This window comes from Parasteatoda tepidariorum, chromosome 5 (genome assembly GCF_982258835.1).
Source record: "Parasteatoda tepidariorum strain Cologne lab strain chromosome 5, Ptep-v5.0, whole genome shotgun sequence".
NCBI lineage: Eukaryota > Metazoa > Arthropoda > Arachnida > Araneae > Theridiidae > Parasteatoda > Parasteatoda tepidariorum.
The window spans coordinates 81922972-81941894 of record NC_141759.1 but is presented as its reverse complement, the minus strand read 5'-3'; the positions used below and the strand labels follow the sequence as shown (position 1 = coordinate 81941894).

The window sequence follows — 18923 nt, the reverse complement described above, 5'->3', positions numbered from 1 at the left end:
AATGGCATTAATTTTTGCCCTAATATATTCAGCGTTAGAAGGAAGTACATTAGTTTCTGTTTCAATTAGTTAGGAAACTATATGGAACAGAAAACATCATTGGACATAGTTCCAAAAAAAAACGTCATGGAAATTTTAAATTATTATATTTAAGACAATTAAATACGAAAAATATTAAGAAAGGGGAAAATATCGTAGAACAGTCCTATATAACAGAGAAAAGGATGAAAAGGGTAATGCCATGGAACCGGTTTTCTTTCCAGATGGCGTGTTCGAGAGTTACGGACAATTTAAGAATGTGCGAATTTCAACTGATTCTCAAGTTTTTAGAGTAATAACCGGCACTAAAGCTTTTAAAACACCCGTAGTTGCGATTTGCTACAGACAAGCTTCAAAATAACAGAACATAACATTTTTTGTTACATTACGATCGTGAAATTCTATGCTGAGTTTAAATTTTTTGCTCTGTTAATCCATTGGAGCTACAAGAACATTCATGAAGCATAGATCCCCAAAACAGGTCGTAAGATTTCTTCCTACTGTTTCTACTGTTGACAGTTGTTGTTCAATAAATTTCTTAACTATTTAAAAAGATTATATAAACTATTTAAATCATGACACTTAATGCTCCGACTAAAACTTCTGGTAAACAAGCTTATAATGATCGGGAAAAACCCAAACAAATTCGTGATAGCAATATTACAGCAGCCAAAGGTATGTAACTTTTAATTGTTAAGCACATGGTTATACTTTTTAATTTTTGTGCCATAATTTGTTATTGTACATTCATTTTTTAATAGTTTTTAAGTATTCTTTGCTGAAATAAGTAATTATATATTCATAACTGTTCTAATTGTATGATTTATTTATTGATAAAAAGAAAAGAACTCCTGCCGGCAACACGCGAGTTTCGGCTTAGGGCATTGGTAGTTAATATAAATATTTTATATTAATTTAGGGTACTTTTTCATTCCAGGGGCAGTTGATTTACAATCCAGGGACCATTAGCGGATCTTTCTTTTTTGGAGATTTTTTTTTAAGTTGTCGTTGGTCGCACTTATAAGCAAGCTGTAATTTCCTTTGTTGTTTAATACCTAAGCTACTCAAGAATCAAGTGTTAATTTTTATATTAAAAAATGCCAAACGTGAGAATGCCGCTGGAATGAAAAATCGCAAAAAGTGAAAAGTCATCGTAAATCTCCGCCATCTTTACTTTAATTTATTTTGTTTTTTAATTCATGGAAATTATATAATAAAAAACCTTAGTTGAAGTGATGCATTTGCAAACGTTGTCAATTAAACAATTAAAATAATTTGAAAAGATAAGGATGTTTCCATATCACGATCTGATGCCCCAATGACAATTACCATGACTCCAAATAGATTTTAAACTTCGTTTTTTCTTTTTTAAAAAATAAATAAAAACCAGTTCTGCATGAGGTGGCTACAAGTTAAACCCTTTGAGTTGATCATTTCTTGTGTATAATGTTAGTTTCTCACATTGCAAAGAAGTTGTTTTAACTTAACTATTCTGCTGTAGATAATGATACAGAGATCTCTACGAAAGATCATGGAATGGGCACTTGTGCCAAGCTTTGGAACAAAGCTTGTTAGAAAAAGTACTAATAATAAGTTGTTGAATAAGTTCATTTGTCAGGATTTAATGGTTTTGTTACCTAAGTTCTATCCTTTTAAATGTGTAATTCATTTTTTGGGGAGATTTCCATATTGTGATCTGTGACAGAATAATCGCCAAGTCTTGGCAACTTACGATCAGCACCCCGCAAAAAAATTAAAAAAGAACATCACAGGAAGGGACTAATTCAAAATGTATAACTCGTAGCAACCCCCAGGCAAATATCTACATGAGTTACTACAAGTTTAAAATCTATTTGGCACCTTGGCGATTGTAGTTGATGTGACAGATCACGATATGGAAGTATCCTAATTTTTTGGAATTAAAATAAAACTTTTGGAACAAAGCTGTGATTAGCAAAAAGCTTTTAAGAATCATTAAAAAGGACCACCTGGAAGCGAAGGAACTATGATTCCCAACTACCCACACCATACTCATACCATTCCATCTATTTCTTAAATTTTACATCCTTGATAACAGGGTTGGCAAGATTTTGCCGCAGGTGGAAAAAAACATGGTAAATACCGGTAAAAACCGTCCTGGCAAAAAGTGGTTTTTGCCAAACAAATTGGCAAAAAGTGGCAAAAACCTATATTTTCCAAGATGAGAGGACAAAAACACATTTTTGGTATAAAATTATTCCAAAAATTGAAATATATACTATAAATATAAATAATTACAAAACAATTAACAAAATTATTATTCCATAATTAAATCATAATTTAATAATGTATCATTTTAGTAGTTTAAGACATTATTGATTGGAAAATTTGCGATTATTCTCTTTTTTCCAGTGAAATGAACTTATTTTAAATTAATATAACTATAATTTAACCCACTGACGGCTCTGCACGTAAAAAGTCGCATTTTAACCTGCAGTCTTCTCTGCATAGCAAAACCGGTTTTCCCATGTTAACTGATAGGGGAACTGTGTGTAGGGAAGAAACATTCTCCCAATTTTGCCCATTTCCTTAACCGCCAGTGGGTTAAAGCATAAAATATCTATCAAGATGTGTAGTTAATTATTGTACAAATAATAATTTTTTATAATATAATAATAATAATATTATACAAATAATAATATTTATTTATTTGTAAAAAAAACATTTATTTAAGGATTCTAAAATGAAAAGAGGTCAAAAACTTTCAATGTTTTAAAAATTATTGCCTTTATATTAATTATTAATATGTTAAAAATAATTTTTTCATGTAATGCATCAAAATTATTATTCCCTATGATTGATTTAAATTTGTTTCAAGTATTTTGTAATAATATTTAATCAGCATTTGGTTTTTACCATGTTTTTGCCGCTGTCCTGGAAAAACCCATTTTTGCCGGCAGAAACTTCAACCCTGCGTGATAACACTTAGGGACAATTGATGTTGGTGAGATTTCCATATCGTGTTCTGTGGCAGAATAATCGCCTAGTCTTGACAACTTCAGGGCAGCAACCTGCGCGAAACTTTTTATAAAAAAAAATCACAGAATGGGACCAGCCTCGAAATGTTGCCACCCCCGGGCAAGCATCTACACGTTTTTTTTTTTCCAAAAAAAATGTGCAGATTTAAAATTATGTGGCACGTCTTGATGAATGTAATTGGCGAGACAGATCACAATACGGAACCACTTGGTGAGGGAATAGATGCTAATTAGAAAATATTAAAGGGCCGAGGACAAATTTTGTTCGATTTCAAGCCTAAAACTTTTGAGGGGGAGATATTTCCATATCATTATCTATGTCTGTGTGTTCAAGCATACCTTAATATTCTATGTGGTTTAAAATTTATAAAAAATGAGTTAAAATTTTCCTAGCCGTGGCAATAAGTTATACTCTGTCAATTTGTTCCCTTTTAGAATTTTTTTTAATTTTTTTTTTTAAATTTTCTTGTGGGGGACTGCCTGAAGACCAAATTTAACCATGGTTCAATATAGAAATCTTAATAGATTTCGCATAAGAGGTCTAACAGAAAGCTGCTTGCTGTTTTTAGAATCTTCTAAATACTGGTGAAAAAAGAGTCGGATTATTTAAATATAAAAAATAAATATTTCCATACATCATTTTCTTCATAAATATGTTAATTTTTTGAATCTTAACATAGTTTTCCAATTGATTTGTCAATTTCTAAGGTATCTCAGGCTAAGTCACAATTGGGTGATTATGAAAATAGGGGAGAATTTCTGTCTTTCAGTAGAAAAAAAAATTTGGATGGTTTTCTGGCATTTTTTTTTTATTCAAATAGGTTTATCTAAATGTTATTCTTTATTTGCACTGAAAAAATATTCACTTTTCAGATAAAATCACCTTAAAATAATAGAATAAATGTTCAAAATGTCATTAGCATGGATGTCCACAGTAGCTCTACCTCCTCTATACCAACATTTTTGAAGTGCTAGTATCATGTTAATAAGACTAAACAAATTTTATTCTTTGTTTAAATGAATCAATGAGATGTTTAATCCAATAAATTTATTTTTAACAATAAAACAATAATATGTAGTAAAGGATTTAAAGCTTGTCCCCCATTTTTGACTTCTAAACCATGGACGCACTTTATCAGCTATTTATTAATTAATATTTCATTTTCACAAATGGCAACAGTGTCAGAAAATCAAGTTTTTGTGAGGCAGCAAGTAGCCATTTTACATCAATGAGAAAACAGAAGCATGTGCTGCATTTTGAGAGCAGAAGTTGAATATTAGGTGAGTACATCAATTGTTTGTCATTAGAATGGATAATAATTTTAATGTTTCTTTTAATATTAAATTTTTTTACTTTATTGATTTGCATAGAACTTTTGTATTTTAAAAAGCTGCAGAAAGCAGTATTGCACTGTGATTATATTATTGTTCATAATCTTATTTAAGTTAAAATTTGTCATTAGCATGGACATAATCTAGTGTCATTAGCATGGTTTTTTCTGTCCATGCCAATGACATAACAGTCATGCTAATGACACCTATGTGAATAAATGTAACCAGTGCTTATATAGTACAAAGATTATTTCAGTTTTAGCTTTATAATATATATATATAACATTATTACATTCACCATCTCTAAAATGTGCATTAAATCTGTCAGAAAATGATTAAGTTTCTCATATTGTTAATGCCAGAAAATATTTTAGGTAAACAATGCTAAATTTCTTATTGAATATTATAAAAGAACACAGTTTTGTGTATACAGAATTTTAATTTTCGGTCTTGTTCTTTTTTTAGATTTAATGAGAATATGGGGAAAAGTAAGGCAATGAGTAGAGATGAAAAACTTAAAAGAAAAAGAGAGTATGAAAAAAGAAGAAGAGAAAAAATTAAAGAAGATGTTGATAAACAGCAAGAACTTAAAGATCTTAAACATCAAATATATTTAAATGCAAAAGAATCAGGTCGGATAAAAATGGTTAAAGATATGACTACAAGAGAACATAGAGCACAGAGAAATACTTGGAGACATAACCAAAAATCATGTAGAAGTAGAAAAAAGTTGGAAGAAGTAAAGCAGGTGTATGAAAGTCCATCAACCTCAATTAATAATAATGATGAATTCTCGGATATTGAAAGCATAACAAATGATAGTGCTATGTCAATAAGTAGCTCTGTAAGTAGCCAAAAGAAAAAAGGTCGCAGAATTGTTCGTAAAGACAGGGCTTCTGCTTACAGGAAGATAAAAAAAGTTGAGAAAGAAAACATATCGCTGAAACGGAAGGCTGATAAATACAGAAAAAAATATTCTCGACTACTGGAAAAATATAAACCAGCAAAAAATGACACACCAAACAGTAAGCTTAAAGTCTTTTTAAGAGGTAGAACAGTCCCCAAAGATGTAAGGAAGAAGCTACTTTTTTGTGAGACTCTGAGTTGTGAATTATCTGAGCGGTACAAGAGCATAAGAAAGCAAAAAGACAAACAACTCATTAGTAAAATGATTGCTGGACGCATAATAAAGAAATATAGATTTCTAACTTCATCAAAATCCTTCTTATCTCCAAAGCTTTTTTCATCAAATAATAACCGATCAGATCGTTTGATATATGAAAGATGCATCAACAATAAAAAGAAAAATATGATGAAGGAAGTTAAAAAGTTTCTGGAAGCAGATGACAACAGCACTCTTTGTCCAGGAAAAAAAGATACAATCACAAGAAATAGAGTAAAAAAACAAAAACGGTACTTAAGCAACACTTTAAAAAATTTACATATAAAATTTAATGCAACACATAATGTTAAAATCAGTTACACATCATTCTGTATCCTAAGGCCATTTTGGATCGTCAATCCAGATGTACATAAACGAGATACATGCCTTTGCATAAAACATGCCAATATGAAAATGATAATAGCCAAATTATATAAATTAAAGGTTCTAATTTCATCTAATATGGATGACTTAATTGATGATTTGACATGCAAAGGACAGATTGATGATTGCATGAAAAGGATATGTCAGCGCTGCAAAACAAATAAGATAAACTATTACCCAACTGATTTAGACGTCAACACAAGCTATGAAAAGTGGGTGACATTAAAAGAAAAAAGAGTTATTGGCAAAACAAAGTTAGAAAAAATTGTACAGAAAACAACGAAGCAAACAATTCATTGTACTGTAGGGGATGTAATTAATATCTTTGAAGATAGTTTGAAAGTTTTTTTGACACATGAATGGCATGTGAGACATCAATTTAATGCTATAAAAAGACTTAAAGAAAACCTTATGGAAACGGAATTACTATTTCACATTGATTTTTCAGAAAATTTCAACTGTAAATTTGCAGAAGAAGCCCAATCTGTCCACTTTGGAGCATCAAGAGATCAAATTACTCTTCATACTGGAATGGTGTATGGCAAAGATTTCAACAAAGCTTTCTGTACCCTTTCAAAATCATTGCAGCATGATGCTTTTGCTATCATTGCTCACATCAAGCCAATTATCCAAAAATACTTGGACAAGTTTCCTTTTGTGACAGTGCTGCACTTTTTATCTGACAGTCCAAGTACTCAGTACCGAAATAAAACAATGTTTTCAATGATTTCATTTCGTTTACCTCAACTTTATCCAAATATTTCTGAAATAACATGGAATTACTCAGAAGCTGGACATGGTAAAGGGGCTCCAGATGGAATTGGCGCCGTCGTTAAGAGAACAGCAGACCGCCTTGTTGCAGAAGGTAATGACGTTTCAAACTTTGAAAACTTTCTTGATATTGTTAAAAAAAATACATCAAATATCGTAATTTTAGAAATAACAGAGAAGTCTATTCAAGAAGAATCAACATTATATAATAAGAACACTGCTCTACCTTTTAAAGGCACTATGAAGGTGCATCAAGTTTCGTGGTGTAAATCTTCTAAGAATTTAATGTTTCGCAATGCAAGTTGTTTTTCTTGTTCTGCAGCAGCTAAATGCAAACATTATCACATTGGAGCTTTGTCAACCAAAATAAACTCAACAGGTACCCACTATTTAATTACTGCAATGTTGTATTTTAAAAATAAATATTTAATAATACTACTATTTCATATTTTGTGCACTTCTTATTAACAAATTTCATATATTGTTTCTTTCAGAATCACTGTCAACATATCAGAAAGGGAATTGGGTTGCTGTGGAGTACGACAATATTGTTTATCCTGGGGAAATTACAAACATTATGGAAAATCAAGTAGAAGTATTAGTGATGCATCCAGTGGCCTTACAAGCAACAAATGTTTACAAGTGGCCTGTGCCCGAAGACAGGCATATTTATCCATTATGTGACATTTTAAGATGTATATTGCCACCAATACCAATGGGTTCTCGTGCTGCTTATTTCCGCTTTGAAAATTTGTAAAAATTTTGCAAAAATGAAAAATTATTCAATAAATAGCATTTTTATTGTAATTTCTTAAGATTTCTAAATAGATTTATTTCGTCATTAGCATGGTTTCATTGTCATTAGCATGGTTCATGAAATACTTTTTTTTTTTTTTTGAGTGAGTTTTTAAATATTTAGCTCTGCTGACTACAGGTAAAGTATACAATATACTATATTAATAACTCCTATTTTTTTCAGAAATTTTACTGCAAATTTTTTTTTAAGATTTTATTTTTTGAAATAATCCCCTATTTTTGGAATCACCCAATTGCTTCTCATATTTGTACAGTGAAGATCTTTATTTTGTTACATATTGTCATTTAAATAAGTTCATTTGTCAGAATATAATGGTTTTTGTTAAGTTCTATCCTTTAAATGTATAATTCATATTTTTTTTTTTTTTTTGAATTAAATAAGAAAATAAAAGTTTTACAATGAAATGGGTCTATTGGTGACGCAATGAATGCTTTTCATTACCAGGGGTCTGCCCAGGCCAAATTTACTACCGTATGGCAGCACCTTCACAAATTCTGATTTAAAAAATAGTAGTACACAAAATACTTTTTCTTAAAATTTTATTTTTGTATCCTGTAAAAAACGATAAATCTGTATTTTTGGTTTTTTAACATAATTTTTAATTTTTCACAAATTACGTTTAAATTTTCACAAAATAGGTACCTCTCAAAAAAACCAGGACACAGACCCCTGATTACCAAAATGCCTACTGCCTCTTACTCCACCAAAAACCTTTTTGTTTTAAAAACTGATGTTTATGTTTATATATAAAAGTATTTTATTGGGAAAATATTTATTATCCATAAACTGATTTAGACCTAAAATTCTCGAATGAAGCAAATTAATTTTATGTTAATGTTCAAATTATAGTTAGGTAAAAATAATATGCTTTAAATGGGAACAGTTTGTCACAAAAGGTTGTTGAAAAGTGTACATATAACTAATAATTCTTCAATTGTTAAGATGAATGGGCAAATTTTTAATGGAGAGTTACCTCATATGGCCATAATAAATTTTTTGAAAAAAGAAAAAGCGTGCAAGAGGGGAAAATCTGATGTAAAAAAAAAGGATATAAAAGAAAAATACATACATTTTTTGAAAGAAAAAAAAATATATCGTCTCAATTTTCATTGAAATTTACCTGCTATACCTGGAAAAGTCGGGGAATTTTTTTTCTGCAAACTGAGTGGGAACCCTGTTGACATGAATTTGTTAGAGTAGCATTTTGCTTTGAAAAATTTCTTATCTCTCAGACCTGTAAAATTTCAAAAGAAAATTCCAAAATGATTTGACTTAAAGTGAGTAACATAACATGTCTTAGGCTATTGTTAAGAGACTATAATGGCAAGGAATTTCCAATTTGTATTAAAAGAATATTTAAATGAATGCATGATCTCTTATTTCTTTGTCGAAATAAAATTAAAGTGAACTTCATTGGAAATTCACATCTTTTTTGTGAGTAAACCCGAAAATTTTTCACATTATGTCGTATTCATTTTGATATAATATAAAATTTTTATATTTTCATTTGCTATATCTTTTTGGTTTAAAAAGTTTTTTATTTATGTTGTAGCTGTCTGCGATGCCATTCGTACCAGCTTGGGTCCAAGAGGAATGGACAAAATGGTGACTTTCTTTTGCTTTCGTTATTTGATTTAGTTGTTTTATGCATTTTAATCATTACATTAAGAATGAAGTTCGTTATAATGTTTATAGCTAGGACTGGGCGATATTAGAAATTATATATCGTGATGCATCGTCAGTTTTGCATCGCGATATAGCGATGTATCGCAATATAGTCCTTTTTAATTTCATTTACTTGTAAGGCACAAAACATCAGATTTCTATCAAAATTTCATACTCAGATTGATTTAAATCAATTTATAAATTTGAAGATATATATGTTTTGCTTAAGAAAGATATTAAATAATTTGACTACAATGTACAAATCTTACTTAAAATATTTATTGAAATGTTTGTTTAGAAATTCATAATACGCGTAAAACAAAGTGTTAAAAACTTTTTTTAAAGCGTTTTTTACAAATTAATATTTTCTTGTACTATTATGCATAAATAATTACATAATTATTAAGTTCGATCGTAATGTTCAATTTCTAAATGAAACGTTAAAAATTTTTTTGTATGTTTAAAACAAAGTGCTAAATAAATTTTAGTAAAAAAAAAACGCTTTGAAAACACTATTTTTTACTATTATCATTTCAGTTATTATAGTTCATTTACGTCACACTAGAGCTGCATAATGGGCTATTGGCGACGGTCGTCTGGGAAACATCCCTGAGGATGATCCGAAGACATGCCATCACAATTTTGATCCTCTGCAGATGGGATGGCACCCCCGCTTCGGTAGCTCGACATCCTGCACGCGAAGTCGAGCACTTTACGGTAGAACAGTTTAACGAGAACCAATACCGCCCACCCTCGGTCCCTACGCAGACTGATCCAAGTGGTCACTCACCCGCACACTGACCGCAGCCAGTGATGCTTGACTTCGGTGATCTGCAGGGAACCGTGCCTTAACGATCAGTCAGATAAATAATTCTAAAAGTAAAAACAACAAGATTTATAAATTTAAAATCAGTAATAAAAACTCATTAAATTATTAGAAGTTTCATCCAAAAAGTTTTTAATAAATTAAAAGAAAGTAAAAAAATAACCTTCAAATTCAATTCTTTATGGGCGCCTATGCCGATAGTTTTTACATTTAAAAATAAAAAGAAGTTTTTTTTAAAAAAAAAACTTATCTAATTAATGAAGAAACTCTTCTTTATATATTCTTTTCAATAATAGATTGCCTTCAGAACAAGGTAACATCGGCGATCACGAAGTCAGTCCCACTGAAAATAATCTACAAGAAAAGTCGCGACAAAGAAAAAAAAGCTAAGAGGTGCGAAAAGGAACATGCGATATAACGATATCTGTTCTCAAAACTCTGATTCTACAGCTCACCAATCAAGGCCATTTCAACATAACGAAAGGAGCATCGTCTTTCACAGCGCGAGTCGACATCGGAACGTGAGAGAGGAGTCTTATATCGCTATATCGTTTTCTTATATCCTTGCGTGTCTTATATCGCTATATCGTTTTGCGCTCATTGTCTTTACTCGACGGCTTAAATCAGATTTCCGATGCATCGCCTTGAATGAAAGTCGCTGTATCGTTTTGCCGATATATGCGTTAAATCGATATATCTCGATAAATCGATTTATAGCCCAGTCCTATTTATAGCTAGTTATAAATTTTTTTTTTTTTTTTTTTGAATTTTAGATCCAATCTGGCAATGGGGATGTAACAATTACAAATGATGGCGCTACTATCTTGAAGCAGATGCAGGTGTTGCATCCCTCAGCGAGAATGGTGAGAAATAGTGATTTAGTTCTATTTTTTCTGACTTTTTAAAATTGCATTTTTTTTTTGTTTTAAGACTTGTAACCTTTGTCATTGTTAGTTGGTAATGGGCCACAAAATAAAGACTCAAGGAGCCAATATAAAAATAATGCGGTAATTATAAATGTGCAAAGAATACTTATGAAAGTAATGTGAATAATTTTAGAAGTCTATAGATAATCTTTTGCTTCTGTGCAGATAATAATAATAATTAATGTGAATAAATTTAAACAGTTAAACTTATTAAATTACAAAAGCAAATTATGGTTAATTTGTATTGGGATTGACATACAACAAAAAAGATAACTGAAATTTACATTCATCCTAAAAGTTAACTTTCTTTATTATTCAAGAAACAAAATTTATTACTAATACAGTATCAAATTGTGGTGGTTATTGTGAGAATTGTGAAATTATTCTTTTCATTTATCTTTTCTTTTCTTATTCTATTCTTATTTATCTTATTCTTTTCATTTATCTATCATTATCTTATCGCATACATACTTTTATTATTTAATTTTTAATTTAATTATTTATTTTTTAATTTAATTATTTATAATTTAATATTTTCTACACCGAAATTTAGGTTTCTGGCAGTAATTTTCTAAACAAGAAAAGTTAAATGTTGGAATAATTCAAGAACATAATTGATTGATCACTTATAATTTTAAATGCATGTTTATTTAAAAAATATTTCATATTTATGCTAGCTAATCCTCGCACCAAACTTTTGGGTTTTTGCAATTGTCAAAAAGGGTTTGACATGATAGTTAAAACTGTCAATTGTCAAAAACTTGTCTACTCTGATATATGCATCCCAGTCTAGAAAATAATTATTAGCCATTATAACTATAAATAAAAATGCAAGTGTTCAACCAATTATAATTACAGATAATTCTAATGCGATTGTAATGTGTAACAAAATTAATTCAGTAATTAGTTCAGCTATCAGTTAATTTGTTTCCGTTTAATACTTTTAAAATTTAGTTAATTTTCTAGAATTAATTTGAATTCCTTAGTGCCCAATCTACTTCAAAATGACTTTTTAGACAATTTAGACGCAGAATTATTATTAAGTTACTTTTAACACAAAGAATGACCAGTGAAAAGAAAAAAGTGGTCATTAACAAATTTACCTCCAATGGCCACTAAGCAGGGTTGGGTTTTTGACGTCAAAAAGTGGTTTTTGACATGACAAGGGTATAATACTGGTTTAAACCGTCAAAAATGTCAAAAACTAAAGTTTGCCAAAAAAATATATAAACTTCAAAACTACCAACAGTTGCCATGCATTATATTGAAATTTAATTATACTATAGGTAATCAGCAGGTTTTAAAATATTTTTTAATTAAAATTAAGGTAAAATAACAGATTTAAAATCTCAGAAATTTATATTCAAATGCATGTGCTGAAAAATTTTGCACAAATTTTTTTTAAATATTTATATTTTGAAGAAGAAAAATTTTTTTTTGATACTGAAGAAAATTAAAAGTTTATTACTATGCATTTTTGACATATAAGGAACATATAACTAATATTTATAAGGAACTTACAAGTTATGTTGTATAAATACAAACTTGATACAAGTGTATGAAAAAAAAATTTAATGTTATACCGAATATCTTTATTATCCAGTATGTTAATTTGAATTTAAAAGTAGTTATATTTGTGAATAATGATAAATATAATTCATATTGTTTATTATATTTATTTATAATTATTACACTTATCATTTTAAAAAAATTTTTACCTCTTAATTTTTTTTCCCCCACTTGTATTAAGAATACAAATAATGCATATCTTGAAAGCAAGAAGTAATTATTCAACAGCTGAATATTTAGATATTCAACAAAACTATATAGTATTCAGCAAAATGAAATTCACAAGTATTTGGATAAACTAAATTTTCAGCATAGTAAATGAATAGGCTGAATATACTGTAAATCGACACTAACTACTCTGTGTATTTAACAGAAAGCACCTAAATTTGTATTGTCTTATGTTAAAAAGATTATTAAGAAGATTTAAAAGAATATTAAAAATATTTTTCTTTAAAAGATGTCTAATGTACAAAACTGCTAATGTTTATCTTTAAAAATGTCTAATTTTTAGTATAATCTATACTATACACTAAATTTGGTTATAAATAAATTTCTTAATAATATCACTGCAGATTTTCAATAACACATGAAAATGAATACATAATATTAAAAAAGATGTGAGTATTCAAAATATAAGTGTTTCTTCAAAATTTTAAATTTATTTTTTCTAGAACATATTTAGAAACACTATCCTTTATAAAAAATATATAAATTTTATGTATTAATTAAATTTCACATATGAATATAGGTTTTTGACATTTTCGACATTTTTGACAGTGAGGTTTTTGACGTGACGGTTTAAACCATGGTTTAAACTGTCAAAAACTGTCACATGTCAAAAACCTGCCAACCCTGCCACTAAGTAAATGTCCCACTCTTGTCTTTTAGTTTTTAATCATTTATTTTATTTATAATTTCTTATTTGTAACAGAATTCAATGTTGTCTCCGATGTTGAAGCCTTTCTTAGGAAAAACTCTTCCTTTTCAGTTGAATTAAATTCATTAGAATATTTAGCTTGAATAAAAACAGCTAATGATTTTATTTTTTCAGCAATTAGTTTCTAATAATCATATCATAATTTTGACCATTTTAGTTAGTTTTATTAAGCACCTTATTAATCTATTTTATTAACCTAATTTATTTAGCACCTTATTAATCTATTTTATTAGTGGTTGGATTGTAATGCATAGTAAAAAATAATGATATTTTGCCAACCCTAATTATTATTGTTTTTTAACCTCCAATAAAGTATGAATTAGAAATAAAAAAGTATTTTTTATTTGATGCAGCTGGTTGATTTGTCAAAAGCTCAAGATATTGAAGCTGGTGATGGAACAACATCTGTTGTTGTTATAGCTGGTAGTCTATTAGATGCTGCTGCTAAGCTCTTAGACAGAGGTATGAAGCTTTTTAAATTATTAAATATTTGTTTCAACTGTATTTTCATTCAAAATTATGTTTTTTAAAATTTAAGATTGTCACACTTTATTTCTTTATGGCTATGAATTACTAAAATAGAATAAAAATTTGTTTTATTAGCTTGTTTATTATAAATTTGTTTCATTAGATTGTTTTTTTTATATAAAAGAGACTAGTCTGTGGAATAAAGTCAGTTTCTGTGATAACAAAGCTGCTAATTCTCTTAAATGGTCTCTATTCTATTACTTCGTTCATTGAAGTCTTCTCTTTCTTCACTGATAATTTTAAAATCAAACTTTCTTCAAATTTTATCAAGAAAATTTGGTTTAGTTTACTATTAGCTTAATTAACTAATGCCATAGATTGCAGGATGAAACTCAGTACACATACAGGCTGAGCATTCTATTGAATTGAATGAACCTATGCATTTAATTCACTGTTGAAAGAAAATTTGACAATCTCCATCCTCTCTCTCTCTCTTTTTTTTTTAAAGATTTATTTGTTATTAACCATAAAGATTATTCTTATCTGATCTTACTGTAAGCCATTTTTTTGTTTTTCTACTTCTCATGCCTTTCTCCCTGCACCAGGCTAATCAGAAAATAGCAGCCTCATGGTGCGTGGCGTTTTTTAAAAAATTGCTTAATGGTGCTTATTTTCGTTTTTTAAAAACTTAAGGTGCTTTTTTCATGGTGTTTTTAAAAAGTGCTAATTTTCCTTTTTCAAAAATGATAATTTTTTTATTTACCATACCGATTTTCGCTGCATATTATGCAAAAGCGTGGTTTCCTCATTGTGCTATTCAACGTTTTCTCAATTCATTCAACTGCAATCCATTTTGGTATGCCGTTGGTCCATAACGTATGATAGTGCCAGTCATGTTACATGTTTGGTGAAATACTTGGGAGTGACTACTGAGCTGTGTTTATTGAGATTCTTGCACTCTCATGTGCAACTCTGTTGCATTTTGCAAGATATTCTCAACTTCAGGCTTCATTTTCCACCCTCTGAAATAAAACCAAAAAATCTCTCGATCTTTCTATGGTGGCTAATATAATCAAGGAAAGAGTTATTTGTCAAAAACTGGTTGTTTTATCATGACCATGTAAAGTCTATGAAAATTATTTTGCAATTTGTTAATGTATATAGTGCTTAAAAATATTTTTGAGTGCTTAAAAAGTACTTTAAATGTGCTTATTTTTATGTTGAGAGATCTGGCTGTGCACCCTGTTCAAGCCATTTGTTGTTTTTCTACCTCTCATGCCTTTCTTCCTGCATCAGCCTGAGCAGCTTCATCGCAAGATTTTTACTGTAGTAGCATTTTTCCCAACATGTGAAGGAAGTCTCTGGACTTAATACATTTATCATTCAAGCTTGTTCCGATGGTTTAGGAGCATTGTTTTCTTCTGACAAAATGAACAAAAAGTTTTAGTAATTTTTTTTAAGTTCTTCAAAAGTCATTGGGACGCAACCCTAGCAACAATTTTATCTTCATTCCACTTGGGCTGAATATAGATCCTATATGAACATGCAGCGAGGGGTCAATATAGAGCCTATATTGGCTGAAAAATGAATGTAAAATGGGTGAATCTGACACTTCTATATAGGGCATATATTGGTTTTAATGTGGCTGTAAAATATCAGGTGAATCTGACAATTCTATATAATACCAATGTCTGAAAAATAACGGCCTTTTGTACCCTTATTGAGCCAACATTCGTGAATATTGATGATCCAATGAGTTATTTTGCTACAATAGGTTGTTCTTCACCCTCTTTTTCTGAATGCCTTTCTGCTCCCATCCAAAGAAATCTCAAATTATTTCATGGGCAATTTTGAAAATCTTTTTCTGAGATGAATGGCCCTAAAAGAATTTAAAAATAGCCATTAAAGAAAACGGATCAATTTAAACAGGTTAGGAGTGTGATGACTTTTATGATTAAAACAGGTCATGATTATCCTGCTGCTCTTATCCACTGAATCTATGGCTTGCCAATAAATTAAAGTGCCTGTTATGTGTCTTCAAAATCATACCGAATAACAAGGCTCCCACGGATAAGGGAGAACCTGGAATTCTCTGAGAATTTTATTTTAACTCAAAAAAGCAGGCAACAGTCAGGGAAGGTTGCATTTTTTTACAAAGAACCTGGAAAATTCCTATATTATACCTGGAAAATAACCAATCTTAGAATTATCAGTTATTGAGATTCAGAGTTAAATAATTCTAACATCCATTACAATTATTTTATAAAATTCCTCTTTTTAGTGAAACTCTTCCATGTTCCCCATTTTAGTTTTTGCTCACAAAATGCAATATTTGACATTTAAAATATTAAAAAAATAAAAGTTTTCTGATAAAAATTTACATGATATAGATAAAATATGGTATGGATTTTTATTGCCTGTTATACCTGGAAAAGTCGAGGATCTATTTTTCTTCTGAAATTGAGAGGGAACCCTGAAATACTTTCAAACATGCTTTTTTTCTGGCTTAGATCACAGCTAGATTTACAGAAATAACTTTTTCAAAAAGGCCAAATGATATTACAGCCAGGTGAAGGGTCAAGCAGATAAAGTTCAAACCTTCTTTCTTTGTATATTGACAAGTTGTTATATAAATATTGCTTCATGCATATTTTTATTTTCAGGTATTCACCCAACTACCATATCAGAATCATTTCAACTTGGTGCCCAGCAAGCAGTCGAGATTTTGAATGGGATGGCTATACCTGTTGAACTAAATGATAGAGAAAGTCTGCTTAAAAGTGCAACAACTGCTCTCAGTTCTAAAGTGAGTTTTTGAAGTCTTTCACTAAAAAATTTTCCCTTTTGATCCACTTTTAAAGGGTCTAAAATATCCCATTTTAAAAATTCATTTTATTAACTAGTCTAAGCAAGTCTAATAAGATTTTTAAAAAAAAGTTTGTCCGTCATAGTTTGAGTTTTCGTGATTGAATTGATTGTCGAAGAAGGATAAATTTGCTTTATATCTCTTATAGTGGAATATTATAATTATTTTCTTTTGGATTCCTAATATTCTTTTCCCCCTCTTATTTATACAGAGCTCCCATTAGTCAATGAAAACGAGGAAAAAAATGGGATTGTCTGGTAATTTGATTTTGGTTCTAAAAAAGACTATTTTGATAAAGTGGTGTTTTTTTCCTACAAAAAACTGGGAAACCCACAAAAAATACCTGGAAAGTAACCAATCTTGTAATCGTTTCAATTATTTAGTTACTGAGATTCAAGTTAACTGTTACTATTATTCATTGCAAAAATAATTTTTGTTTCTTTTTTTGGTATAAAAATTTATGTTTAACAATCCAAATGAAAAAAAATTCATGGCTTTCCTATTAAAAGTTACACTCTATAGATCAAATATGGTTTGGAATTATGTTGAAATTTTCCTCTGAAAATACGTGGAAACCCTGTTGGTTAATTTTTTTTAAGGTACTAAATGGCCTTTTATTTTTATCTTTTTTATAGTAGCTTAAAAAACATATTTGCAATCTAAATATCATTCAAAATAAGTCATAAATTATATCAGACTGTTAAAATATCTTCATAATGCATGCAAATACAAGAAATTGTTGATAAAAAAAATAAAAAATGTGTTATTATTAACTACTGATGAAGAAATTAAAATAACCATCACAAAATAAATTTGTTGCGGGTTCCCACGGCCTTGAAAAAACCTTGAAAAATACTTGAATTTCATTTTGATTTTCAAGGGCCCCTAGAAGTACTTGAAAAGAATGTCAAATTCTTGATAAATTTAAAATGACCTTGAAAAGTATTTGAAACTCCTAAAAACCGCCCCATTTTTCGCATTTCTGTGTTTAACTTCTGACACACGTAAGTGCAAGAGAATGACTTTCCTACCTTTCTGATGATGACGTGTGCTGTCCACGCTTATCAGTTGCTCACGTCACAATTTCCCTCTTTGTTCAACGTGGTCCTCAGCAAAGACTGGTTTGACTTAGCTCTGGGTTTGACCCTATTGTAGTCCCTGCTTTTAACTCAAAGAGAGAAATATGAGTAGTTGGACTTTGAAGGAACTTTTTCTCCCTGCAGTAGCCTCCTGAGCAGATCCGTTTTTAAGGATGGGCTCAGGCCCCGAGTTCCAATGGAGCCCCTGAAGTTTATCAAATTTTGTTTGTTTTTTTAAATCCTAACTGCTTTGTTAAAAAAAAGTATTAGCTAGTGAGAAAGATTGAGGTGAAATAAATAATTGGTTCAGCCATGTGTCTCGTCAATAGCGACATGTTGCAAATGATGGAATAATACTTTCTTGTAGAAAGGGACTTCTAAGGATAACCCGAAACTTTATTTTTAATGGGGTGATTTGTTTTACTCATTAGCTGCACCTGCTACACAATTCTGGGAAAGGGGATAATTATATGCTAGCCAACAACAGTAGAGCAATGCTTTATGTTTCTTCTTACTTTTGAAAAATAAAATTTTTATTTGACAGAAAATTTGAATTGTGTCTTTCAAATAATACTTGCTTTCTTTAATGCATTGACCTTACCTGCAATTATGTGAAATTTTTTTTATAATTCTAATCAGGGTTGGATTTTTGCCGTCAAAAACTGGTTTTTGACATGACAGTGGTAAAAATCGTCAAAAACCTACTGTTTTCTTAAATTTATGGCGTATAGCGGACAATATATTATTTTCACATAATTGCCTTTATAAATGAATGTTGTAAATGATTGCTATTGATTTTGCAACTATATACATGTATCCTTATAGAAGGATATACATTCATACAGTAATATTGTAATATACTTATTGAAAATAGTGATACTTACTTTTATCATTATGGCTTGATTTGCAAATGATTCAAAATTTTGCACTTCTTAATTGTTAGAAATAAACAAACAAACTTGGAACTATTAATAAATTAAAGAACTAAAAAGAATAATTTAAAATTTGGCATTTCTTAAATATTAGAAATAAGCTAAAATAAACTTTCAAAACTTGTAACTACTA

The 18923-nt window shown here is 29.6% G+C and overlaps 2 protein-coding genes across 3 annotated transcripts in view; both read left to right on the top strand.

Annotated features, from left to right (window-relative positions):
* The first annotated feature begins 264 nt into the window (after positions 1–264).
* CCT4 (chaperonin containing TCP1 subunit 4) overlaps positions 265–18923 on the top strand; it is a 32977-nt gene continuing 14318 nt past the window's right edge. The window contains exons 1-5 of the mRNA XM_043039570.3: positions 265–714; positions 9075–9127; positions 10787–10876; positions 13799–13907; positions 16577–16719. Of these exons, the coding sequence (XP_042895504.1) occupies positions 615–714; positions 9075–9127; positions 10787–10876; positions 13799–13907; positions 16577–16719 (495 nt within the window). The 5' untranslated portion in view covers positions 265–614. The remainder of the gene's footprint in view (positions 715–9074; positions 9128–10786; positions 10877–13798; positions 13908–16576; positions 16720–18923) is intronic.
* Positions 4216–7595, top strand: LOC147809608 (uncharacterized). Of its 2 annotated transcripts, XM_087164406.1 has the most exons (3): positions 4216–4337; positions 4854–7084; positions 7200–7595. In XM_087164406.1, exons 2-3 carry the CDS (start codon positions 4867–4869, stop codon positions 7460–7462), a joined length of 2481 nt encoding a protein of 826 aa, XP_087020532.1. In that variant the 5' UTR covers positions 4216–4337; positions 4854–4866; the 3' UTR covers positions 7463–7595. The 2 variants fall into 2 exon arrangements, with proteins under 2 accessions (XP_087020532.1, XP_087020533.1); XM_087164407.1 differs by lacking the exon at positions 4216–4337 and having other exon boundaries at positions 4754–7084.

Excerpts from the sequence above, each read along its gene's own strand:
- LOC147809608 (XM_087164406.1), top strand. The coding sequence starts at position 4,867 with ATGGGGAAAAGTAAGGCAATGAGTAGAGATGAAAAACTTAAAAGAAAA. Across the intron at positions 7,085-7,199 it reads AACCAAAATAAACTCAACAG|AATCACTGTCAACATATCAG; the intron begins GTACCCACTATT and ends TGTTTCTTTCAG.